The sequence below is a fragment of the Cyrtonyx montezumae genome, unplaced genomic scaffold, assembly GCF_038088225.1.
Source record: "Cyrtonyx montezumae isolate F1298 unplaced genomic scaffold, pur_monq_1.0 scaffold_20, whole genome shotgun sequence".
Taxonomy (NCBI): domain Eukaryota; kingdom Metazoa; phylum Chordata; class Aves; order Galliformes; family Odontophoridae; genus Cyrtonyx; species Cyrtonyx montezumae.
Genome location: NW_027071937.1, coordinates 7,831,207 through 7,857,546, shown reverse-complemented (window position 1 = coordinate 7,857,546; position 26,340 = coordinate 7,831,207). Strand labels below are relative to the sequence as shown.

Below are 26,340 nucleotides of genomic sequence, written 5' to 3'. Positions count from 1 at the left end.
GGCACCAGAGCTAAACATTGCCTATAGGGCTGACCACTACAACTTTTCAAAACTTGTCATACTGTTCAGCACCAACCAACCCCTAGAGACCTCTTCTAGTCCTGACTGCTTTCTACTGGTTCCTCACGTTTGTTCCAAGCAGCTGATGTGTTAATTGTACACCTACAGGTAAATACTGCCCGGTAACACGGGTGAGCTGATTACTCATTAACAAACTGTGAGAGCAAACAGAGGTGGTACTTCACTTCACAGTGACTTCTCAGAGATGTCTGTCCCTTTTGTACAGGTCTGGGAACAAAGGGAGGGGGGAGCTGCTTTATTTCTCTAGGACGTTTTTCCATCTCAGAGGCTCCTTGTTTTCCTTTTGTCCTGGGAATACTGTGGTCTGTTTCAAAATCCCTGTTGGGCTGCTGGTACCCAACAGAACCCAGCAAGAAGTATGCCTGAACACCAATGACAGTTCCTGTGTTTGATAGTGCGTAGACTAGCAGACGTGTTCTTTTTCTCTTGCTGGCGTGTGACTTCTTCCCTTTCTTCTCTCCTGATGTGTGTGGATCTGTGAGGTACTGTGATTCCTCCTGGTAGCTTTCCTTTTTGCCCTTGCTGTTGGTGTAACGGTGACCCTAACAGCTACACAGAAAGGCACTCTCTTGCTCTGTGCCCCTCTCCATGGTAAGTAGCACCGAGCAAAGCTCAAGTACATTTTGTCTTGGAGTCTTCGAGTCATTTTGTCTTGGAAAAGGGGGCTTTGTTTTTGCTTTTCACTCTGCAATTCTAGTGAAAATTTAGTCGGTTTCAAAAAAGTCCAGGAGTGAACCTGGAATGCTGCAGGACTTGCATAACACCATCTGGCCAAGTTACAAGGATATTTGGCAGCATCACAGCACGGCCTCCACCCTGCACTGCACCAAACGAGGCAGGGATACGTGCAAAGATAAAAGCAAGCCTTCCGCCCAGCAATGTCAAGAGCTGCTCTCAGCAATTAAAAACAACCTTTCCACAGGTGTTGCACAGTGTTGGTGCTGACTCCCAGGTAAATGAAAGCAGCCCAGGATGTTCTCCTTTATCACAGCTCTTCCACCTGTTTTGCTCAGTAAGTTCCTTTCCTATGCTTAAGGCATTTGTGCAGCCAGGATCTGTAGAGACACGAAGTGTAGAAACAATGAAGCTTGGACAGAATACTTTATCTGAGCGTGCAGTGGATTGTTTGCTCCAAGTGAAACTTTTAGAGACACCTTTAATAATGCCTTTTACACTGCCGTTTTCTTGGCCTCAGGATGGTTGTGTTATGTACTCCACCTGGGCCAAAGCTTCTGTTCGAGACAATCTGGTAATTTTAAGGAAATGTATATTTAAAATTCTACTCTTATGGCATCCAAAGAACATTAGATTTTAATTGGACCTTCTGGCTTGATACCATTTGTTGTTCGAAGATTAAAGGAAAAAATGCTGCAACTGAAATGACAAATTCAGGAGGTGAAGGGATTTTATCTTCCTCCATCTGAGACAGTTCTTCAGATGACATAGATTTATAAAAATTATTGTTTACAACTGTGAAAAATTAGCATCTCAAGCCAAGAACTATCAAGATATTTAGAAACCTGGTTTTGAGTAGGTCCCCTACCAACGAAAGAATTAACTCCATGTAATTCAGCTGCTTCTGTATTCAGAACCCCCCACACAGAATCATAGGCTCAGGTTGGAAGAGATCTCAAAGATGCTCCTGTTCCACCCCCTGCCCTGGACTGGCTGCCCCCCACCAGATAAGGCTGCCCAGGGCTCCATCCATGGCCTGGGGCACCTCCATGTAAGGGCACCTATACAAGCACACACCGAATGAAGGAGAATCTGCAAAATTAGATGTGAATTGAAACACACTTTGAATAGCATGCAGTCCCCTGCCTATGGCGAGCCATATTCAGATAGCCTGAGCTCAGTCACATACCTGCACCTGGTTGAGGAGAGAGGTAGGTGCCTCTGAAGAGAGGATCCAATGCAAGATGGAAGAGTTGTTGCCTGGCACCAGCTGCTGTGGCTCAGATGGATTTGGGTTTGGATTTGTGTTCTCCAAGCATGGCCCAGGGTCTTCCCCCTGGCTGGAGCTCTTCTCTGCTCCCAGGCTTCCTCTTCACATGTCACAGTGCCAGAGTGGGAATGAGCAGCCTTGCACCCTGCTCCCACTTGGAACTGATGACTTGCAGCTCAGCTGTAACAGCAGTCACCACCTGTATCGACAAAGGCCTCTGCCCTGAGGTCCTAAAGATGGCTTCTGCAGAGGAATTTCATTGTGTGAGTATAACATATGGAGGCATAAATTCCTAATATCATTGTGTGTCTTTTGGTTCACCTTTTAATTTTTGTTTCCCTTTTGGTTCCATTTCGGTTGTTTCCTTGTTAACTAGAAGGTGGTGTGTCTCTGGCTTCCACACTTTCTGAAGCTTGCCTGGTCTCCTACCAAGATGCACGCTGCAGTCTGCGTTCGATAAAACACAGCCTGTATGAGTCTCTTCCCAATGTCTCTTATAGTTTCTCTTCTCTTCTTTCTTTCTTTCTTTCTTTTTTTTTTTCTCACTTTTTGTTTTCTTTGTTTGTTTTGTTTTTGCATGTGCAGTTTTGTAAAGCAAACTCGAGGTACTGTATCTCGCAGCTCGTCAGTCTCCAGCGTAAATTCACCGTGAGTTGCTCTCTGTTACGGTATTCAGTAAATGGATTTATGATCTCTATATTTATAAGCCTCCCTCTTTCCCCCTCTCCTGACACCTTCACTCCCCACCTTGTTATTTCCAAAAATCATTCCCATCATTGTGGAAAGCCTCCAGACCAACATGTGGTGGAAGGACTGGAAAGTGTGCGACATTGCCATGTAATGCTTGTGATTTGATCGTGAGCAGCTCTGTAGTGTTCTGTATATTGACTGTGAGTTCTCCCCTTCCCTTCCTTTGTCCTCCCAACCCCTTAATTATTTCCCTCTGTTGCTTCCTTAATTATCTTCCCTGTTCTCTCCCCTGCCTTTGTTTGATGGTTCATCTTATTCTCACTTGTACCTTTGTTCTCTGTTTAAGCTGATGGCTTTGATGTTCCACCAGTGTTTGCACTTAGGGTTCAATAGGAGAACAGGTGTCCACCATGAGTGCACTCTTCAAATGAATGAAAGCTGGAGGAGAACCTCAAAGAAACTTCTGGAATTGGGGCCCAAGTGTGACCAAACCCCTTTGGAAACTCATTCTCATGAGAGAATGGGTTTCACCTGCGCTCTCTGACCTTCCTGAGATATTGCAAAAATGAGGCACTCATCAAGCTCCTATGTATCCGTGTTTGAGCAAACAGTGGTAGACCTTCCATTCACTCCACGCACTTCCTAACAACCAAATCTTGCTGGCTTTGCTGTGAATCACAGGTGTGCTTTGACACCAGTGCAGGTTTGTAGAATATACCATCGTTCCCCACCGACTAATACGACAAAACTTGTCACCAGCTGTTCACCAACCCATCTTAGTGCCTTTGCTTTGAGTTATTTTGATGTTATCTTTCTTCTTTAATGCTTTTGGAGAGACAAGTAAGTGCAGTTCACTTGTGGGTTTGTCCTTACGTGCACCATAATAGGGTTCAGCACGCCAAAGACGTGGTGAAGCTAAAGTTTTCCACAAGCTTCTTAACATCTTGTCCTTGTCCACTGGTGGATCTCAGGCTCGTTTCCTTCAGTGCACTGCCTGGCTGCTGGAATTCCAGGCAAGCACATGGGGGGGAAAGATATGGGGAAAGATGTACTGCCTTTTGAGCCTCTCGCCCTGCGTTGTACTTGGTAGAGTGAAAGTGAAGAGGAGGAATGGAGAGCTTGGTTCAAGTGGTGATGCAGGAGAGATGCTACCCAGTTGCCTTCCTTTCTGATGCCTGGATGCAGTCCAGTTGAAGTTGCACCAAACCAATCCAAGGCCACGGTTGCAAACTAGGAATGAAATCTGAAAGAGTGGAGTTTTGTTCCTTTTCCAAACTTCCAGGGACAGACCTGTCACTTAAATTGTTAAAGCAAACTGCAGGTGCTGGAATCCCCTTGGAAGGAGGATTTATTCACATTCAATGGTCATGGAGATCTTTTGCTAACTGCCCAGTAGTGATGGAGACAGTGCAAATTAGGAGGAGGCGTCCTTGGATCTTATGATTTGCATCCATTCTCTGATATTTGAATTTTCACTGCAAAAATGTGTAGGTGGGTCTCTGCTGGGGTGGATTTTCAATTGTATGCTGCCTAAAGACACTTTCTTTTGACTGCACTTTTCTGTCCCTGGCAAGGTGGCAAACGACTACAGCTTGAGCTAAATTTCAAACCATGTTTCTCTACATGTAAAGCCACTTTGACTCTCTTCAATCATGTGCCTGACGTATAGGCAAATACAATTTGTATTGTCTATAACAATACTGTGCACTGTCTGGGCAGTAATCTATAATATCCTAGGCAAAATGTGGACATTTTGACAGTTTAATTTCATGTGCATTTTTTTTTCTCTGTGGGTATCCCCAGCACTTCCTTTGCATTTTCCCTGCAAAAATTCTTGGCTCAATGTCTAGGCTCCATCAGCATGTGATATGTAGAAGTACCAGCTGCTATTGAGCATCAGTGGAGCCCCCCTGAAGTGTGAAAGAATCCAAAGGTTTCATATACTCAGTATAAATGTCATTGCTAGAAATGTATTTTGTTATTTTTAATTCAAATAGATAAACTGGAACAACTCTCAGGTACTCGCAGGTACCACGGACCCCCTGTCCCTGGGTGAAGGTTAGTATTGGTTCTGGCTGGCCTTCAATCTGTACTCTCACTATAACTGTACTGAATAGAGAAGCAGTTGAAATTTTGTGCAAGATGAAAGTTAAACAGTAGTTTTGTCATTTAAAAAAGCTTTTAAAGGGTACAGAAAATCCCAGTTGTGTTCCTCCAGGTTGCTAAAGAGGCAGAAGATTCCTCCCGCCATCAATGGCAGCAAGAATTGAGATCTGCAAATCCATTCATTTGAAAGAACAAAACTTAGTCAAAACTCTTTTGAAATACAGGAGGGTATTTTTTTTTTCTATATTGTTTCTTTGATTGCTCTTTGAGGGAAAATTATAAATGGGTAAGAAGCAAAAGAAAAGCTACATGAGCTATTCCTTAACAAACAAACAAAAAAACCCCAACCAACCAAAGAAAAACAACCCAAGGTGAGCCCCTTTCTGATCCCAATTCCAAGATTTTATACTACAAGTTTATGATTCAGGCACTGCGAGTGGTATGAAGACCATTTTTTACTCACCGAAGAGAAGTTTATACAGACATGCTCTACTTCTTTTACTAAATCAACACATACATAAAATCCATACTGAAGCCTGGCAACTAATTTCTATGTACATAGGTGGTAGTGCACAGCGAAGTGAGAGATTACGTTATATTTTTCCAATTGAATGTGTTCAAGAGTTATGGGACAGTGGGTTTTCGTGTGAATCATCGTTATATAACAGTGGGTGATGAAACCCCAAATGGTGCATTTGGGGTTTCCTTTGTGTTGCTATTGTTTATTATTTGTTTCTAATAGGGTTCAGAGATGTTAGTCATAGCTTGGTCATGATAAATATATGCTCTTCAGGCATTTTCTAGAATGCTAAATAGAGCAAACACTGGGGATTTTCTTCTTTCCAGAAGAGCTGAATGTCTGCACCTGCCACAGATTTAATTTTTTTTGAAGACCATAATTTGATTTTCGTTGAGTAGCTCTTTCCCACACCAACCATAACAGCTTCCAGCAGGACAGCAGCAGAGAGGCTGATAGCAAGCAGAGGGAAATGAAAAAGGTTAAATTTGTCACTTGTCATCCAAGAACCCAAATCATTCTTCATCCTTATCAGTTGGTTTTGTATCTTCAATATCTGGGTCACCTGCTTTAGTTCCACTGTTACAATACAGTTGCAGGGTCTGTGACTTCAATCCCTGATGAGTTTTGTCTTGGTTTTTATCAAAAGGCTGGAGCTCACAGTGGGACTTTGGCCATAACAGTTTGTCTGCCTCTTTTCCCAGGTAACAGTGACAGGACAAGAGGCAGTGGTCTTGGAGGAGGTTCAGGCTGAATCTTAGGAAAATTTCTTCTCAGAAGGAGTGGTGGTGCATGGGAACAGACTGACAGGGAGTGGTGGAGTCACTGTCCCTGGAGGTGTCCAGGAAATGGGGAGATGCCATACTGAGTGACGTGGTCTAAAGCGGTCACAGACGTGGGGTGGTTGGACGAGGTGATCTTAGTGATCTTTCCAACCATAATGATTCCATGATTATGGTACAGCTGTCAGAATGTCCTCTAGAGAAGGAGATGTGAACGTTTGGGAGGCCAAGGAGAGAGAAAAGTAACAACCATAGTTAAAAAACAAATGTCCCAAGACTGGATTTTTGGAGAATTTAATGCCTGTCTTTAGATTTAACCCAGGTGTGCTTGTTTAAAATGCTTCCTATTAGAGACATAGGAAGCAGCATGCATGTTGATGAACTATGGTGGAGTGAAATTATTCCATCCTCCTTAGTGAAAGCAGCAAAACTTCTGCTATGTGAATTCCAGGACTCTTTTGCATGGATAGGCAGAGCTGTATGAAAACTGGTGGTGGTGGCTGTCTTTGTATTCTGAGCAGCAGCATATAATGGCTTCTGCTTCTTATCAAATCATGCCTGTGGACACCGCCTGGGAGCAGCAATGAAGCACAAGAGCTGTCCAAACTTTTGCTCAGGCTACATGCAGAATTTAGCATTTCAGGCCAAAGGATATTAGGAGGAAAATTGTCAAAAAAGAAAACAAACAAATATGTTCAGAGAAAATGATATATATATATATATAAATCTAATATATAAAACCAAAATCAAATTCAAGTGTAGTGTTGGAAGGGAGTGGGCAGCGTTTCCCATTGCTGTTCTTGATAATAGTGTTTCTGTGATGTGCACCATCTTAACCACTTGATAGGAGAGTGCAGTGCATCTCCCAGGAGAGCCCAGGCAGGGAACGTGGTTCATAAAGAAGAAAAGGTGCTAAAGCATCCAGCCTCCAGCTGCTGGGTCATGGGCAAAGCACACTGAGACGCCAGCAGTGAGCTCACCTGGAAGGAAATTGTTTTATCAAAGCAGAGATAAAGCCTTCTGCTTTGTGCACACTCACCCCAGGCTGATGCACGGCCTTTGTATCTTCCAAGTGGAAAATTGAGATGTGGAGAAAGCTGCTCCAAGTGTATGCACAGAAAATCTGATTTTATTTTTCTTTTGTTGCTGTTGTTGAAAGGTTTTTTATATCCCATTTTCCATTGATACTGTATTTTAACAGGAAATTCCCTTTCATCTGTAATCAGAAAGTCCTCCTTCATACCCGCAATCTGATGTGTAGGTATTTTTAACATCAAATTATTATGTTCGCAGTCAGATTTCATTCATTATTTACTAAAGCAAAATTGTGAGGACTGCATTACGTGGCTGATTAAACCGGCAGTGCTGGGAAGCAAAGTGCCATTAACTACAGCTCTGTTTTAAAAGGTTACAACAACAAAATCTTTGGTCATTATGGAATGGCTAAGATTAGAAATGGCTAAAAGCACGCTTTCCTTTCCTGAGTGGTCTATGCAGTGGCTGGCTGCGCTTTTTATTGGTACCAATATTAGTCAGCAGTTCATTAATGTAAATTATATTTATTACAGAAAAATGTTATGGTGTTCTTTCTAGCCATATGATTTGCTTGACTGCTGGCTGTTTAATCCAAGGGAAACCAATGGGACTTCTCAGAGATGTGTGTTAGCACAAATAATCACCCACAGTGTTTTGAGCCTGGAGGACCTGAACGCTGAGTGTGTCGCTGGTTCCCCATTAAGGAGTGCAGCATATTCTGTAGACAGAAAATGAGGATGAGAAGTAATTGTAAAGAAAACAAGTTATCATTAACCTTTGTACCTTGTCAGTACATCAGAGGTGATCGGTGCAGTTTTCTTTTTGCCCCTGCTTTGTTTTTTCGTCTCATGTGCAGGAGCACGAGCACAGCGTGGTATCCGCACGGCGGCTGCAGGGGGACCTGCTCTGCTGTAAGGTGACATTCCCGTTGTGCCACAAAAAGTTCAAAGGCTCTCTTTGGTGAGGAAGTGTGGCAGAGCAACAGGAGAGGGGAAACAGTCACACAAGCCCGTGCTCAGTTGCTGTGGGAACACGTAGGAAGCAAAAGCCCAGTAAATGGAATTGGACAAGCTGGCAGCACGTTCCCTCCAGTTGCTGCTGCTTTTGCTCTGAAAAACCCTAAATGCTGTCCCCAGAGGGACTGACCTGCTCAGTTCCTTCACTCCCATTTCCTGCAGCAGCTTTATGCGTGCTGTCACTTGCTCCAGATGTTCTTGGCTGTGTTGAATACAATAATGAGCTTGCAGGCAGGCTGCATATTCTACTGATTTCTATTTATCTGCACTTTATACATTTTCAGATTTTTTTCTGATGAGTTTTCAAGCAGAAAGGAGAAAAGATGCAGCTGTTAATTCTGAGCCTCCCAGTCTGGGACTCAGTGACCAAAGCCAGTGGGTGGCTGTGTGGTGGCAATCACTTCCACTGCTGGGTCAATGCTACGGGTACACCTCGCTTCTAGATGCTGTGAAATTTGAGTCTGTAATGCTGGAGTATGTTGTAAAGAAGAGATTTTAGCAAGGTAGGCTTAGTTAATATGTGCATTCTTGGGATTCTCCAGGTTCTTATTGGTGTGTGCACCCAACTAGACAAGTCAAGCACAACTGGACCTTTAGCACCACAGAAATAGCTGTGAGGCTGATTTGTGCTCTTGGAGTAAGTGAAACAATGAAAAAGCCCCTCCTGAAGCAAGATTCTTTGTCACAGCAACCCATTCCTTCACTTGTAGATAAATGACCCCAACCTTCATAGACGAACTCTGAAATCCTTTGTGAATATGTTATTCTGCATCCAACCCCAGCACAGTAGGTTCATAGGTTTATAAGGTTGGAAAGGACCTACAAGTACTTGCCAGTGGAGCAGGAGCTTGTGCTCTGTTTGGAGAGAGATGGAGGGTCTCAGTCACCATAAAGGCACCTTCCCAACTCTAATTTAATGTGTTTTTCCTGTTTATCCCTTTGGTGTTGGCAGCTTCCTCTGGACATTCAAAGCACTAAGCAGAAACTGGTCCTCACCCTGAGGACTTTCATTATGAAGTGAGAAATGTTCCCTCAGGACAGTGCTGGGGAGCTCAGACATACACGTGCACAGAGCCAAGCTGCCTTGTTTCCCTGTGTGTTCCAGAGGAGGTTCGTTTTCATCGCCCGTAGTTTGGCAACTCTAAATGTGGAGCAGTGCAGAGCAAGGCATCCCTCCATCCATTCACCCATCCATCCCAGCAGATGTGCAGGGTGACCTGGGACAGCTGTCCCAAGAGGCTCCATCTCTGATGGTGCAGAGCTGTAAATGTGGAGCACGTGTCTTCCCATAGGAAATACCCTATGGGGGAAGGGGTCAGAGGAGCCTTCTCATGTTGCCCTCTGAAACCAAGTAAGTGTGCTGATGGGTGACAGTGGCTGAACCTTTCCCAGCACTGAACCCCAAAGAATTACCAGGTTACTGCCAGCTGTCCACCTCATGCTCCAGGGGTAAATGGGGCAGTCTGGGGTGCTGTGCCCCATAAGCCCTCTGCGCTGATATGTGGAATACAAGTGGGATCTGAGCTATGTGCCCTGCACGTGCTGATATCATTGACACTGAGAGCTGTGGTTTATGCCATTCATTCTTCTGCTGTGGTGGCAGTGGGGCACTCAGCAGGTGAACAATTTGCCCAGGATGCGCCCTGTGGGAACAAGAAGGCTTAGACTTGTAGTTTTGGTGCTGAGCTGTGCTCACTCTGATTTCTGGATTAAGATTGCTTCACATCTGCCTGCGTGCCCTCCTCCCATCTGCAGCGAACATTTAAGTCGTTTTTTTGCCTCTTTTAGCAGAACCAGGCATCAGCACCCTCAGTGATGGGTGAAACCCCAAACCCAGCGGAGCATTTGAGACGCAAAGCCGCTCTGACAGCTCCCGCTGTGCTCCGTGAGCCCATCTGAACGCTGCCTCCCCGGGGGCTGAGCGTGGCCACAGATCCTGACACTCTGAATCAGCACAGACACACTCAAAAGCTGCTTGCTGCTATTGTCAGGGGAGCCTGGAGTGTATGTAAGGAAGATGCGTCTGCTGCCCTATTCCTGCAGCTTTGTGGGGTGCGTGTTAAGTGGTGGGGATTTGTGAGCCCTGCACGGCCCCTCTGGCCACCGAGCCCTGGCTGATGCGTGGCAAATGGAGATGTCAGAGCAGAGTGCTGGAAGAGAAATGGTTTTCCCCTCTTTGTTAAAGGTTGTTTCATTAAGGAAGAAAAAAGGTGCCAACTTCTAGCTAGATCCGGAATTCCTCCGTGGAAAACTGGTGGATTTACTTTGATTTTATGGGAAAGCAGAATGTGATTTGTAGTGTTTAAGAGGAAAGGCAAATCCTCTCTTCCTGCTTCAGCTGAGAACACGGCTTTCACATGGAGGTGGACAGAAACCAGGTGCTGTGCTGGAAAATGAAAGAAGTAAGGCATCAACGACGGTATTCTGGTTATAGTAGAGAACAGGACAGAAAAGGGCAAGTCCTCCAGGGAATAAAAAAGCGTTCTCATTGTGTCTGCATCTACATGTGGCTCCCCTGGTCCCTGTGGTCAGAAAGGTGCAGGGATTTTGGGAGAAGCCCTGCGGTTGTGCCGTACAATTTTGGTGGGCAGTGATTTATAGTCCTTCAGATTATGCCTGAGGCTTTCAAGGGGGATCACCACCTTTTAGAAACCAAGAGAACTCCTTTCCTGAGGGCCTGTTTCAAAGTGCCTAAAGCGTGTGGGGACAAACTAACACTGACGATCCCGCTGGCTTTCCCTGCTCATGTTCTCTCTCCATTCCTATAATTTCTTTGGCTTAACCGATCCCTTGTCTCAGCTGAAAATTTCTTTCTTTCTTTTTTTTTTTTTTTGTGCTTGATTTATAGGGAGTTAATACAAGAAGCCGAATGTTAACTTATCTCCTTTCTCCTCTTGTTAGCAAGCAGCAGAACTCCTCCAAATCCAAGTCGGTTTGGGAGCAGCGAACCAGCCAGATTCGGATGCACAATTTCCGAGCCAGCTGTGAGGCACTGTACAACGAGCTGGACCCCGAGGAGCGGGTGCGCTATGCCACGACCCTACACATCCGCCCAGACATGAAGACTCACTTGGATCGGCCACTGGTGGTGGAGCCAAGGGGTGAAGGGAGGAACAACATCAGCAAGCTGAGCCCTGTGGATGTGCAGGAGGTGGAGCAGACCAAAGTCAGCTCTACCGATGGAGCAGAAGCTCCACGGAAGCATCACCGGCATCGGGATAAGGAGAAACTGGGAGAGCAAGAGAAGGGGGATGTGACCAAAGATGAGAATGGGGAATCTGGCATCAACAATAAGGAGGAGAGGCACAGGCAGCACAGAAGCCGCAGCAAGGAGGTGGAAGGGGGCAGCAAGGAAGGGAAAAGTGACCGCACCAGGGGCCAGGAAGGAGGGAAGAGGCACCATCGCCGGGGGTCGGTGGAAGAAGGCGCTGAGAAGGAGCACCGGAGGCACCGCACACACCGGCACTCTGCGGAACGGCAAGGCAAGGAGGGCAACGGGACCGTCAACGGGGCCAGGAGTGAGCGGCGGACCCGCCACCGTGGAGGGTCGAGGTCTGGGAACCGGGAAGGGGAGCCTGGCTCCAAGGGTGAGAACGGAGAGGAGCCCCACAGACGGCACCGGTTCAGGAGCAGGGCGCTGTCGACATACGATTCAGTGGAGAAGGAGAACAGGGAGAAGGAAGGGGAGAGTGCGGAGAAGGAGCACCAGAATCATCAGCCCAAGTGAGTGAGTGACTGGATGTGCTCCTGTGCAAGCTTAGGGCCCTGAGACCCCAGGTACTTTCCACAAATCAGCTTATTCCCCTCCACGTGGTATTCCTACTGTTCCTCCTGCACTTGCACCAGTTACCACTACAACCTGCAGTTCAGTTTTCCTTAGATCAGCTATGATCATAGAATCATTAATGTTGGAAAAGATCAATAAGATCAAGTCCAACCATCAGTCCGTCATAGAGACTCCCAAAGACCATTTCCATCCATGCTCACCCACAGAGTGGTTCATGTTTCAGGGATGAATTATTCTTGATGTCAGTAGCATCAGACATGTCAGGATGTGACACAAAGCAGAAAATTTCACAGCTACTGAAGGAAACTGACATTTGAGTGAAACAATTTTATGGGGTATTCAGTCCAGTTTATAGTCCTCTAGATTTTCTCTTTTTCATTATTGAACCTATGGGCTGTGTAGTTACTACAGCACTTGGCTACGAGGGAAGTGGCTTCTTCCATTAAGAACAACGATGTATCCCATTCTGTTTAATTTTTATGTAAGTCAAGAGAGAAAAATAGTATCGGTGAAGCACTTAGAGTAGTTAATAAAGAAGGATAGATTGCCTTTTCAGCTTTATTAATTTGATGGAAAAGAAATTGCAGTGGGATTCCTTAGAATAGGGTTCATGTCACCATGGAGAGCTGTGAGTGGCACTGAGATAATCATTTTCCCGTCTATATTATCTTCCTTTCAGTTGGGTTTCAAAACACTTTGCATAGTGTTTCATTCGATCACGTGCTCACTGAAATACAGTCACTGCTGCAGAGGAAAAGCTGCAGAAGCCATTTATGACAACGTTACAGAGTGGTTTAGGACTGGAAAAGAGAATCACCACATTTAAATAAGGCCTCGGGAGAACATTAAGCAGCAGAATGTCAGACTTGATTCAGAAAGCAGCTGATGCTATAGAGCTAATGTCACTGCTGCATGCAAGTGCCATGTGTCCTTACTCAGGAACCTCAGTGATGAATCTCATTAAATAGAATAAAGTTGCTTTCAGTGGCACTGTTTCTCTTAATGCTGTATTTGGATGTTGCTTCGGGTCTCTGAGGAAAAGGTCACACCCTGTGCTGCCAGGAAGTTTCCTGCAGCCTGTGAATTTTCTGCAAAGGACTTCTATGTAGATAGCAGTCTAGGAAAATCTAGCTAGAGCTGCAGCATATGTTCTATGAATCTTTGTCAGAACGTATTTAATAACATCTGCTTTTCTGCCTTAGGGAGAATCAGTGTGAGATCGAGGCCAGTGGGAGTGTGAGCATCCCTGTGCACACCCTTCCCAGCACCTATCTGCAGAAAGTGCCAGAGCAGCCAGAAGATGCTGACAACCAGAAGAACGTGACACGCATGATTCAGCCGCCTCTGGACAAAACCACCACTGTGAACATCCCCGTCACCATCACTGCCCCACCAGGAGAAACCACCGTCATACCCAGTGAGTGCTTTGCTCCCCTGCCATTAGTTGTTATTCTCCAAAGCCATAGGTCTATAGGGGCAGGTTTACACTGTTCTGCAGGCAGACCCTATATCCAGACACGTACTGACTTGCTTGTGGCTCATCCCAAGCCACGTAAGAGAAGTCCTGAGAGCTGAGGCTCAACACGCTTTTCCATTGTCAGCCACACAAGACTCAACCTGTCTTCTTTTTCTTCTTCTTTTTTCAACTGGTGGTTTTATTCTATTGCAGTACTGAGTTCCCGTCAATCACAGTTTATCAGGCTCTTTCCTTCCTGGCCATTTCCTGTGTATCTAGCTTGAGATACAGTAAGGGATTTATTGAATGTGTCACTCACACACAGTGAAATGTCATTTTGTTGCAAAATAAAAGGTAATAAAACCCTGCTTCTAAGGCATTGTAAGTGGGTGAGGGTTTTGGATACCAGCTCCTGTGAATTAATAGAGAAGTGAATCCCTCTGTCTGAGAAAAGTATTTGGGTTTGAAATGTCTTCCAGTTCATTCATTGAACATTACCTTAAGTAAATAATCTTAGAAACCCACTGCAAGTAAACTTATAATGGAACTTATAGAACGTGTTTCCAACCTTTTGGGACTGAGATTCAGAATGATCTTCTAAAATGGGGTCGTATGAGTTAAAAGCCTGGTGTGAGATGGGATATGACACCTTTATACGTGGGGAGATATACCAAACTGAGGTGCGTGCTGCAGGCACAGAACCTTGTGATCCAAGAAGTCTTTTCCAAGTCCTAGCCCAAATATTATTGAAGCTCATCTACGAATTTGTTCTTTTACATTCTGCAAAGCCAATCCTGCTACTCATCTATGGGAAAAGGCTCAGAACCATGAGGTTGGTCAGACTCATCACCTTTTTTTTCCTTCCAAAGATCCCTAGCTGATCTCTCCGTAGTGGTTTATGATATTTGTGATGGGACCTCCATCCCCAGTTAGGCAGCTCTTGTACTAATAAATGCAAGGTTTCTTTGTCTGCACTGGGCATCTTCATTTCCTGCCCATTTCTGCTGTATTGCTCATCAGTACAGCGGTTAAGAAGTATAATTGCAGTACTGTAGTAAATAGCAGTGATAATAATCAAATGATTGTTCATCACATTTCATCAACGTATTCAAAGCTGTTTTCTATCCCAGCTGCATTGTTTGCATATCCAGCTGTTGCAGGCAGCCTGCTCTGTGGAGAGGGGAGATATGTTTTTAACTCTTTTATTTCTGTTTCCTTAAATCCACTTTTCAGTGAACAACGTTGAGTTTGAAAGTAAAACAGAAGAGAAGAAGGACGTTGATGACTTGACGAAAAATGGGCCTAAACCAATCTTGCCTTACAGTTCCATGTTCATCCTAAGCCCTACAAACCCGTAAGTCCTTTGACTCTAAAATGCTGCTCGTGGGTTATGTGTGCTTCAAGCGTGGGTATTCAGACAAACATCATTAGCTCAATCTTCATCTCTGCCTATCAGAATCATTGGAAATTAAATAAAAGCTCATGGAGGCTGCAGACCAGATACTGCTGTTCAGCTCAGGGAAATCAATTGCCAGTAAAAAGAAATGATGCTGGTTTAGGCAGACCCTTCCTAACTGCCCGTGGGCAGGTGGGCAATTATTTTTTTCAGCTGCAGATCACTGAAGGAAATGTGCCTGCCAAGGATGAGAGCAGAGAGCATCACTGGGAGAAGGCACTTCCAGGAGAAGCAGGCAGGAGGTGTTTCTGATGGCAGCAAATCCTTTTAGGATCCTCTGCTGGAATCTGTATTTTTTCGTTTTATTACTCCCGCGTCACTGAAAACGTTGAACTGGAAATATGGGAATATTTTTTTTCATTTTCTAGGGCTGAGAGTACAGCTTGTGGGGTCTGTTGGGATTACAGCATTTCTTCTGCTTCAGGCATCTCTGCCTCATGGGGAGCTTTGTACGCAAAGGCTGTAAATAGAGAATGTGTCGCTTTGAAGGGCTGCAGGACTAGACAAGTGCAGCAGGGGTTGTAATAATTGTAGCATAAAGGCCTGTGAGTCACATAAAGCAGTAACTTAGGGGAACAGAGGGTGTTTGAAACTTCTGCCAACCCAGATATCTGCCAGGAGCAGATGTGATTTTTTCTCTCTGGCCCGGGTAGACGTGTTGTGGATCGTAGTTGCTGTTTTCTGAGGTTGTTCTCTGCATGCTCAGGTTTCAGAAGTAGGCTCAGATCCTTCCTGTGGCAAATTGATTCAGGAGATGGTGGTTGACTCTCCACTGTCCCAGTGCAACATCCCGGATGCCTATGCAGTCAGTGGAGCAAAGAGGGGCCACTCCATGTGCTCATCTTTGACATCAGAAATGAATCTGTGGTGGAAGCTGTGGTCTGGCAGCCTCGTGTAGGATGCAGGCTGAATCTCTCCTTTGAATGCAAATACCCACAAAGTAATTCATGCCACACCACTGCCTGCTCCAGAGTCATACATTCCGCCGGGCAGCTGTATCAGTGGGGAAAACTGGAGACTATCTATCACTCAGTGCCAGGTGTAAGAGAGGGAGAATGACCCAAACTGCTGCTTATCTAATCTCCAAAGGAAATGAATTGAAGACAAGAGCCCCTTTTGTTTCAGATCCATGAAAGAGATGGTTGTTCATCCTGGTTTTCTCCAGCCACCTGCCAATGAAACCTCAGAAATCTTCAGAATAACTGAGTTGAAAGTGCAGAAAGCTTTTCCTTTCCAGAAAGCTGTGATCAAGCTGTACTGTTTCAAATAATTTCCTTTGAATTTGTATAACATGCTGCTAATGGGAAGGAGACCATTAGCTGGGGTGCACTCTCAGTGCAGCAGAAAATTAATCTGTCTGGGACAGTCTTGAATTATGGAGATTGGACCCAGTCTGGTTGAGTAACAAAATAGTATTTCCCTGTTATTTGGGAACTCAAGTCTTTTTGTTGTGACGTGGCCACCAAAAACGAGTGTTGCTAAAGGCAGCACTGAGAGCAGGAGGTTGGCAGCCCCAGATCCAGAAGGGTCTGAGCTGAGCAGCAGTCCATGGAGACAGAAAAGTAACATAACTGTCATTTCTGTGACTGTCTTTTCTCACCCTGTCCTGAGCCTCGTGTTCCAGGATTTGGTGGTGGTTGAGTTTTCTTGTTTATATCTCTTGCTCTCCGCATCAGAAGTTCTACACAAAGACCATAAAGGAAAAATAAGTTGCCTGGAATGGAGGTATTATAATGCAGGACCCAAAAGAGGTAACAAGATAAAGTCCCAGCTCTAGGAATGCCAGCAATTTGTTTCTCTTTTCCTGGGCAAGACACAAACCCAGATGGATGCCCTCATGTGTTGTGGCTGCTGCTTCCTTCTCTAGAGAGGTCTCTCTGCTTTCTGCCTTGGGAAGATTTTCACCCCATTTATATCTAAGTAGCCCCCTTCCAGACCCCATGGGAGAAACATGACCCAGGTCATGCCAGAAGGCAAAAGACGTTTAGGAAACATTAATGGGATGTATCACTTTCCAAGTGCCACCCACCCTTTTAAAACACACATGCATTATGGTGGCTCCTCCAGCACCACTGGCAGTTTACTCATACTTCTGTTTGTCATCACTCGCTATGAACAATGAAGATCTAAAAATAAAGACATTATTTCTTTGATGAATTGAATTTGATGCGTGAATTACAATTACAAACGTTGTTAAAAATGTTGGGTTTCGTTTGTGTGGGTTCCTGAGAACATAAATGATAACCTTCTACTGTCAAGTAAAGGAGTAAGGAGTTCAGGAAACCACAGCGCTTTCCTTCATGTTGTTTCATGTCAATCTGTACCCTTGATATTTATAATTCTTTTTCATTCTGCATCCATTGGTAATCCAGAGAAAAGGAAGATGTAAGTTGATGTGAAAAGTGAAATCCAACTGTTCAGAGGTTGGTTAGAGAAAATGCAATCAGTAACTGAGTTACATTCTCTGATAACAAGGTTGTTGGTTAGCTGCATGTGTAATTTAATTCTTGGACAGAAGTGGAGTCCTCTGTTCGATGGACAAATGTAGAGGTCTCTGCATTTGCTGTGAAATATTTGTGAACTGGGTATAAATTAGCTGAAATATGTGTTTAGTTTTGCTTTGCTTAGAAAATGAAGCATTTGTTGCTTTTCTTAGTTGCAGATTATGAACCAAAAGATTAAACTAATCAAATATATTACTTTGAAGTATTTTTCCAGCTTATAGGGAATGGCTTAGAATAAAGTGCAGGCAGAGGTGCTTGGCAAGAGAGAGCTTAGCAGAGCTAACAGTCATAGCTACAGTGCCAGTTTCAGCTAAGGGTCTCAAAGTACATAGAACATATCAATTTCAAAGGGATTATTTGATAGTAGAAGGATTTCAAAACTAGTTTTGAGCTCACAGGACTTCTGTCTGTGAGTTCAAAGGGAATAGGTTTGAGGGGCATATAATTTGTCTTTCAAGCATTCCGACTTGATTCCATTCTTCTGATAGTGCTCTTGTGATAGATGCATGTCATTGCATTGCAGTAGAAGCAGGGAGCAGACAGAGATGTTAAATGCCTTATCATAAATCTCACCACTGAACTGTTGCAAACCTGAGATTGAAGCCATTAATCCTGGTTTATATTCTCTTATCATTATTGTGATGCGAATCCTAAGGATGTTATTCTTGTTGAACACTGTCCTTCTGCCACTGTGCTGTTCGTACTGCTGCAGAGCACTGCTTCCAGCATCTGCACAATTCCTTCATGTGCTCCTGTTGTTGGCAGGATTCGACGTCTGTTCCACTACATCGTCAACCTGCGCTACTTTGAGATGGTCATCCTCATCGTGATCGCTCTCAGCAGCATCGCCCTGGCAGCAGAAGACCCTGTCCAAGCAGAATCACCAAGGAATGATGTGAGTACAGACCAGTATGGCCAGAGTAAAGTTGTGCTGCTTCTCCCATCAGTTATGCAGGTGGAACTTCCATTCCCATCTCCAAAGGAGCGGAATCTGAGGAAGCAAAAATGGTATGAAAGTGGCTTGTTGTCTTGGAATAGTGAGTCAAATCAGTACAAAATCTATTCATGCTTGGGTATGAAGCCAAACTCATGTTATGCTCTGAGAAGTGGGAGTGTGGCCCCCATCAGTGCAGCACTGGTCATTGCAGCAGGGAGTGGGGTGCACCCAAGATCACCCACAGCAGAACATGGGCACAGAGGCGGTCACGGCCTGGTCTGTGTGTACCTGCGAGTGTGTAGAGCTGGAGGTGAAGTTCACAAAGTGCAAGATGCAGTTGCCTGATTTTAGAATCTTCAACGTAGTTATCTGTGGTATGCAGCTGGCCTCCTGCCTTTGAGTCTTGTCAGCGTCATCTCTTTCCAATGAGGATCAAGGAATCCCTATAGAGGTAATGAGCTGAAGTATCTACAAATGATCTTTCTTCCACGTCCTTAATACCTGTGCAATGAGCTTTAACAAAAGGTTTTTATCACTCTCTTGTGCTCCCAATGTCTTTAATAACATTATCATCAGTTACAGCAGAAATGCCCAGATCACTACACGGATGCTGGCAAACAAGCTCTCTAGGAAAGAGTGTTCAAATCTTTTCATTTGTAATATCCATTTTACCTTATTAAATGTGCTGTGTATGCAGGTGCACTGATGCAACCCATGGCACGCACTCCATGGTCTGGCAAGGACTGGAAAAAAATGCTAAGAGTTTAAATGGGATGATTTAAATGTATGGCTAAGGTGTCTGACAGCCTCCACGAGAGGGTATTTATCCATCAGCACTGTGGCTAGCAGACCATGGCTAAGAGACCTTTTACACTTTGCTCATGTGCAGATCATTCCAGTGTGCAGTCTCCCCTAACACTTATTTCTCTTTCCAATTTAGGCTCTGAAATACTTGGATTATATATTTACGGGTGTCTTTACCTTCGAGATGGTGATCAAGGTAAGAGTTTTTCCACACCAACGTTCACCTCGCCTATCAGATTCACACTGATCTATTTCTAGAAACCTGCAGAAAGAGGGTGGAGTGCAGCAGAGCTTGCTGGAGGTGTTGGTGATGAAAAGTTTTAAATCAGGAACAGCATTCAGAAGTAGCCAATGCGTAACAGACGCCTCTCTGTAGCCGCCTTCCTAATTCTTTTCAGTCTCACATTTCTCAGAGGAAAATAAAGATATCTTTAGTAGCTATGGTTATGTAAGAGGGTGAGAAAGGTGGGTGCACGATGCAGAAATGTCTGTGTGTGGCTCAGGACACAGCAGATGATGAATCTCACTGAGACACGTCTGCTTCTTCCATTTTCTTTTGATGCTGATCAGGAATATCAGTAGCAGCTGATGCTTGGTTTATCGAGTTTCAAGCTGAGCATTTATGTTACAAGATTCTTAGCAGCATTTAAGGAAGAACCAGGCTCATACAGAAGCAAGCAAGGCTGTACAGTGGGCAGCATCCTTCAGCAAGTGCTCCAGAGTGGGAGTTTTCATTGCTGCATTTGGCTGTGGGTCTTCTCATCCTCTCTTTGTTTTTCATTATAATATCCTATTCCAAACATTAATTCCTACTAAGCTGGTAGGACTGAGGTAGAATAAAATTAAAATATATCACACACAGACGTCTGCTCGTATAAATTAATGTGTGTCTATGAAAAGAATTTATTCAGCAGACAGTGTCATTTTCTGTCATACATTTGGTTATAGTTTGTCGGCTTCAGATTTGGCTGTGACAGAGCTCTTTGTGCTCATGGAGATACACTACTTGACTCAGTATCTCAGCGATGCCTTGCAGGTGTCAAACCCAGAAGAAGGGTTTGTGAAGGGTCATTACTTGAGGATCTTCCTCTGTGCCTCATTAACATTAATTCTGATGCTTGTTTTGCTAACGTTCTCTCTTGCGATGTGTTTTCCCCTAAGATGATTGACCTAGGGCTGTTACTCCACCCTGGTTCCTATTTCCGTGACCTGTGGAACATCTTGGACTTCATTGTGGTCAGTGGGGCCTTGGTGGCATTTGCATTTTCGTAAGTACATTTTTCTTATCATCGGGGTTTCTAGGGAGCAAACTGCAGAGGAGGCACGAGCACGGTGCAGAGCTAGCTCGAGTGCAGCGCTTGTGAATCAGTTCCTCAGAAAGAGGTTCAGCTTTTGCCCTTTATCGTCTTACACCTGGGGGGAAAAAAGATCTAAATTTGCTCCCTTGAAAATTCCCCCAGCCTTAGAGTGAGTTTATTCACTATTCGTTCAAAGGTTGAGCAGAGATTGTGGGGACCTTCTGGCCACCTTCTTTTCGAGGAAGCATTACAACAGCTCGTGGCAGTCTTTTCTCCATGGGCAATTGTTTTAAAGACTGTCGTTACAATAAAAAAGCAGTTGATAAATGGAGCTGAGAGCTCAGTGAACTTCTTATAGAACATTATTTCTAAAGACATGGATACTTATGATTCATATTTATGATTCATATACCTTGGTATTTCCGCTCCTCCTCTCTCGTTCAGCATATTTGTATTTCCAGAGAGTCTCCCCTTAATGCTAATTGCTCCCTCTTCTTATGACATTAAATAAGGCTTCATGTGCTTCTTTAGTGTCATAAAGGGTTTTATGTGACAAACGGAGATAATTTGTTTTTGTAAAATGAAGATTAGCTTTTAGTTCAAACAATTTTTTCTCAAAACAGACCAGAGAAAGGTTCCTCAAAACCTGGGGAGCTCAGAGTTGTATCGCAGAAAGATTTACCCACCCCTGTATTTCTGGGCCATGGACTTGTTGTAGTGCAAAATATTCCTGAGTAGTTCTAGGGCTTGACCAGGAAATAGGCTTTGAGAATTGGCCAGTTTAATTTTCTGCTAAATTAGACTTGAGTAATTACAGCAAACGATTGCCCAAAATCCACTCACCTGTTTGTTGACATGATGATTAGTGAAGATGAAGAAATTAGCAGTGTTTTACTTGCTAATGAGAAAACCCATTCACCTTTGTCAGGGAACTGTAGAAGCGTGTCTTGCTTCCTTCAGACGGATGGTAATTTTTAGGCAGATGGCCATATCTGCTGCTCTTCTGACATGCTTATGCATGGCTACCAGCATGAAAGGTTACTGGGATCTTCCTGGTAATGTTGGTTCAGAATATTTCTCAGGAGGTTTTCATTTTCAGAGGTGTCAAAATCCCCTTCACACAAGAGCTGTGGCTCTTGTATTTTAGATCTATTGTTCTTCATAGCAAATGGCTGGATAAAAAAAATGGTCTACAGTGATTGGACTCCTGTAAGCAGCAGATGAACAGGACGTGGAATTTCTGGAAGGATTTTTGAACCAGTTGCAAAACAGCACTTCTCCTTTACCAAGTAGAATGTATTAAAGACAGAACAGAAAAAGCAGACCTGAAGTCATTTGCACAAATTCTTCAATCCTAAGCTTGTATCTGACAGCAATTTTTTGAATATTTTGAGATACTGGGGTCTGTGTTTTCTGTGCCCAATCCTATGCTAAATAATTATTTTGATCTGGGAGCAAGTTGTGCCCAACACAAGTATTCTGAAAGCAGGCTGCCATCTTATCCCTTGCTAGAGACTTTGTTACTATTGATTATCACTCAGCTCCTCTGAAAGAACGATTTCTCTGTTTTAAGGTATGCTGTTTTGAGATGTAAAGGAGGAAGAGAGAAATAAAATCAAATAATATTAGTCACAAGTATATAGGTTGCTCTGAAAGTAATGCCTTCTATTTATTTTTATGGAAACTAAAACACATAGAAAAAGCTCTGTAACGCTGTTTGATATAGCAAATTCTCAGCTGTGAAACTCTATTTTTCAACGTGGTCACCACCATTAGTTATGCATTGACAGCAGCAAAGAACAATGTCACACTCATAAAAATTTCCACCAGCAGAGGTGACCCCATGATTCTTAGTTGCTATGATGGAATCATTCCAAGGAAAACGTTGTCCTTGCAGTCCATCTTTCGTCAGCCTGAACAAATGGAAGTCAGAAGGCACCACATTTGGGCTATATAGTGGATGTGGTGGGACAGTCCTACAAAGACTGGCAAAATGCTCCGTGGTCTTCAAGCTGGTATGGGGCCTGGTGTTACGTTACAAGGGAAAGGTTGTCCTCTTCTCTGGCCTGACTCTGTAAGTTCAAGCCTTCATCTTAGTCAGCACTGCAATGTAATGGTCAGAGTTCATGGTTTGTCTGGGTCCCAGAAAATCCAGAAGGATCACACCTTTCCTATCCCAAAAGACAGTGCACAGTGCTTCACCCCCTGAGGGCCATGTCTCACACTTTTTCTTCAATGGAGAATTCATGTGATCACTCCATGCATTGCTGTTTTGACTGCAGTAGTGGTGATATCACGTTTTGTCACTGGTAATGATGTGATCCAGGAAACTGTCACCTTCAACCTCGTATTGGTTCAGTAGGACCTGACAAACTTGGATACAATGCTATTTCTGTTCCCATGTGAGCATTTGTGGGACCTATCTCGCACAAACTTTGTAATGTTCGAACAGTGTCACCATCATTTCAACACACTGAAGCTGATATTTGGTTCCATACATGGTTACCTGGTCATAATCTGCTGATTCACATGGAGGAGCTGATCGAGATGTTCTTCATTTTGTGGAGTCAGAGCTGTGCTTGGCTATCTGGAACGTGGCTTGTCTTTCACATTGCTGTTGCCACTGCTGAAATGCACTACCCACCTCTTCATAAACATTCTGCAATGAAGGAATGAATGAATGAAGTTGAGGGACGTCAACTGGTGTCATTTTTTTCTGCAAGGAGGAATTAAGTTCCACCCCTTTGCTTCATACACACTCCCAGGTCAGACTCCATTCTGTCAGACTGCCCCTCTGCTGCCATCAACAGCAACAAAATCTAATGGAATATTGGCAAGAAGTTTCAACCTCTACTGCTGTACCACCAACATCTGCCTATGACATTGTGGGACAATGTAAGAAAATAGAAGGCATTACTTTTGGAGCAGCGCTCATGTTGGCGTGCGTAGCACTATTACCCAAGTCTATGTTTCAATGAGAATTTCCCTTTTTCAGTTAGGAATTCAAACATTATAGACAGAGTGGGGAAGGGATAGTTGGTAAATTCTTCAGAGCCGTAAGAGCAAACATCAGGCTTTAAAACGTTTTCCCTTCAAAAAGGCTTTATTTTGGACAGGTTATTGATTAGAATGAATAATTTTTAATCCTTCTGAGTTTTTTGTGCTCAGGTTTCCCATTGCTCACATCGGACCATGAATATCTAACAACCCCTCATCAGCTTTTAAATAAATTACTTGTGCATCCCCTGACTGTGCTTCATAATAGTGTGCCCCAAGCTGTTCCTATTTTACATGCTCTTTGAGCAATTATTGGACAGGGATTTACAAAAGTGAATGCATAAAACCTGTCTGCCTATTTACTGTCTTCCAGATTTGAGTGAGTCAAACCTATTTCCGAGGCTTGGAAAAACTTGAATTTCTTCTGTGATTTTTATTATCCCTGTAACTGCTGCTGCGTGCCCATATTTCAGCTGGCAGGGAGAGCACTGACATACAGCTGAGAGAGCCCTTGTGCTATCTCTGCTCTAATCTGAAAGCAGGAAATCCAGTCATTCACGGGGAGATGGCTGGCTCTCTGTTCCTGCCAGTCCGGTTGTGAATACTAACGAGTGTCAGACTGTTCAGATGAAATTCGGATGGATAGTAAATTCCTTAGCTCAGCTGTGATGTTTGGTTAAGCCAGAAGCCCCTGCCAAATTTTGATAATCCCAAAAATGTGTTTCTGGGGAATAAACTGGGTGACCTTCATTGTTTTGTCTGTGGGTTTTTGCAAATACCAGAGTCCTGTCACCCATCACTGATGTCACTGTAAAAACATGCTATAGCTCCTAGTAGTTTTTGTTTGCAGGAGTATGTGATTGCCACTCAGATGGTGTGAGTTAATTTGCTCTTGACCTGGTGCGTGTCCAGTCAAGGTGATGTGTCCCTGAGACACTGGGAGAAACAGACCTACCTCTGTCTGGAATACTGTAACAGACTGGTTTATTTAGCCTTATGAGATGGTATCAGTCGCTGCTGCAAGGTCCATGGCACTCACCTCAGTCTTTCAAACCAGCTTTTCTGCCTGCAGCTTTTGAAGATGTGCTTTGCTATAGTTTAAACATTTTTGAAAGCAAGATCCCCAGTGAGATGCTGAAAAGACTAATAATACTGATGATAAAAAAATACATTTATTATGTCCTCCATTTAGCAAATGCGTTTCAAAGGGAAATACCTTTCTTTTTCTAGAGATAAATTTGCCACAAACACACAGACATGTTTTAGTCTTCAGGGAAACAGAAGCAGAGGAGCTTAAAGCAAGCTAGTAAATCTGTCATCCAAATTTACCAGCCCTAGGGTGTAAAGCCCACTTGTTTCACAGAAATAGCTGATGAATACGAGCAAAGTGATTGCATTTTTCCATTTTTGGCCCTGGAAGGGTGGCTGAGACACCAAGAGTTTCACACTATGCTCTGAAAAGTCAGATGACGCTTGCCAAACAACCAAAGATATTACCTCCCAAAGTATCAGAGGGATGAAGGTACATATTCCCTGCCTACATTAAGGTTGGAAAAGTTCTCTAAGATCATCTAGTCCAACTGCCTACCTATCACCAACACTGCCCACTAAACCCTGTCTCTAAGAACCGCATTTAGAAAAGCTGAAGCTCTGGGGGGATATGTGGGTATATGCTGCTTTCCTTGGAAACAATTCCACTGTTTTCTTGTGTATTTTTATGACGCAGACTCGATGGGAGTGGGATGGGACGGGCTTCTCTGCCGACACGTCTGCAGTTGCATGGGGTGCACTGTATAGCCTTATGTTTGTCATTGACTCTGCTCTTTCTTTGTCTTCTTCTTGCTGGAATCTCTCTCTAGGAGTTTCATGGGGTAATATGTTATTCCTGTATCTTGCTGCACTGTTATGCCTGTCAAATGTGTGTACACACACTTACCACTGTGGAAACGGTCCATGTTACACCCATTGCATTGAGTCCTCTGTCACATTATCAGTGAATTGTTATCTTCCCTTAACAGTTCTCATTCATTCCAATTTCCTCTAACCACGGGATTTAAGCAGACTAGAAAGCCAGCTGTCAGGTGCTGCATTTGACCAGAAAGTCAACTACAGTAGATCAGCATCAAAAATACTTGAGGGCACCATTTAGTGGCTGCGTTGCTGATGTGTGAGTTCAGAAAAAAATCATAATACCTAATTGGTAAAGGAGTGGTTTTGCTCTTGGAAAGTAAGTGCTGGAGCTAAAGCCTGGTGATGTGGCCTGGCCACGGCTGGTGGTTTCTTGCCAGATCTGAAAAGAGTGGGAGAGGTTCTGAGAGGTCAGGACATGCGATTTCCAAAGGAAGAGGTATGAAAAACGACATTTGGCCATCTGCAAGACCAGTTTGGTCAGTGGCATACAGCAGCTTTCCCTTGGGGACCTCAGGGGACACAGAGGGGCCTGGTGTCACACCACAGCCCTGGCTCGGGAGCTGGACGTGCTCCTCTGCCGCACACCCAGGAGAGCGGAGGACTTTGCGGCCCCAAATTCAGGTGCTCGTTTCTTTCTTCTGCATGGGAGCACTGAGACATGAGGGAAGGCAGCTCCGAGCTCAGGCAGGGAGGGGTGACCTCCTTTCCTCCTCACTGGGGCATCTGTGCTGCCTTGGGGACCCCAGGCAGTGGCAGGAGAAGGGGACTCTGAATGTCCAGGCACTGAGAATTGGATGGCCTGGCTCTGAGGCCACAGCTGTGACATCACAGCTGCTGGCAGGAGCAACAGAAACAAGAAGCTTCTGTTTTATAGAACAATTAATTTTTAGAGGATCAGGTATTTATTAAAGGGGAAGAGGCCATGCAAAGCTCTGTTAAAATATTTTTAACGTTTTAAGTAACTGAGCAGCAAACTGCTCCAAGGAAAACTAAACTGTCCTAATGCAGCAAGAACTGA

The 26,340-nt window shown here is 44.2% G+C and overlaps 1 protein-coding gene across 1 annotated transcript in view; it reads left to right on the top strand.

The window, feature by feature from the left end:
- The window catches only part of CACNA1B (calcium voltage-gated channel subunit alpha1 B), a 259,780-nt gene that overhangs the window by 180,283 nt on the left and 53,157 nt on the right, over positions 1 to 26,340 (top strand). The window contains 6 exon segments of the mRNA XM_065737625.1: positions 11,074 to 11,895; positions 13,162 to 13,376; positions 14,649 to 14,769; positions 18,141 to 18,270; positions 19,253 to 19,312; positions 20,278 to 20,384. Of these exon segments, the coding sequence (XP_065593697.1) occupies positions 11,074 to 11,895; positions 13,162 to 13,376; positions 14,649 to 14,769; positions 18,141 to 18,270; positions 19,253 to 19,312; positions 20,278 to 20,384 (1,455 nt within the window).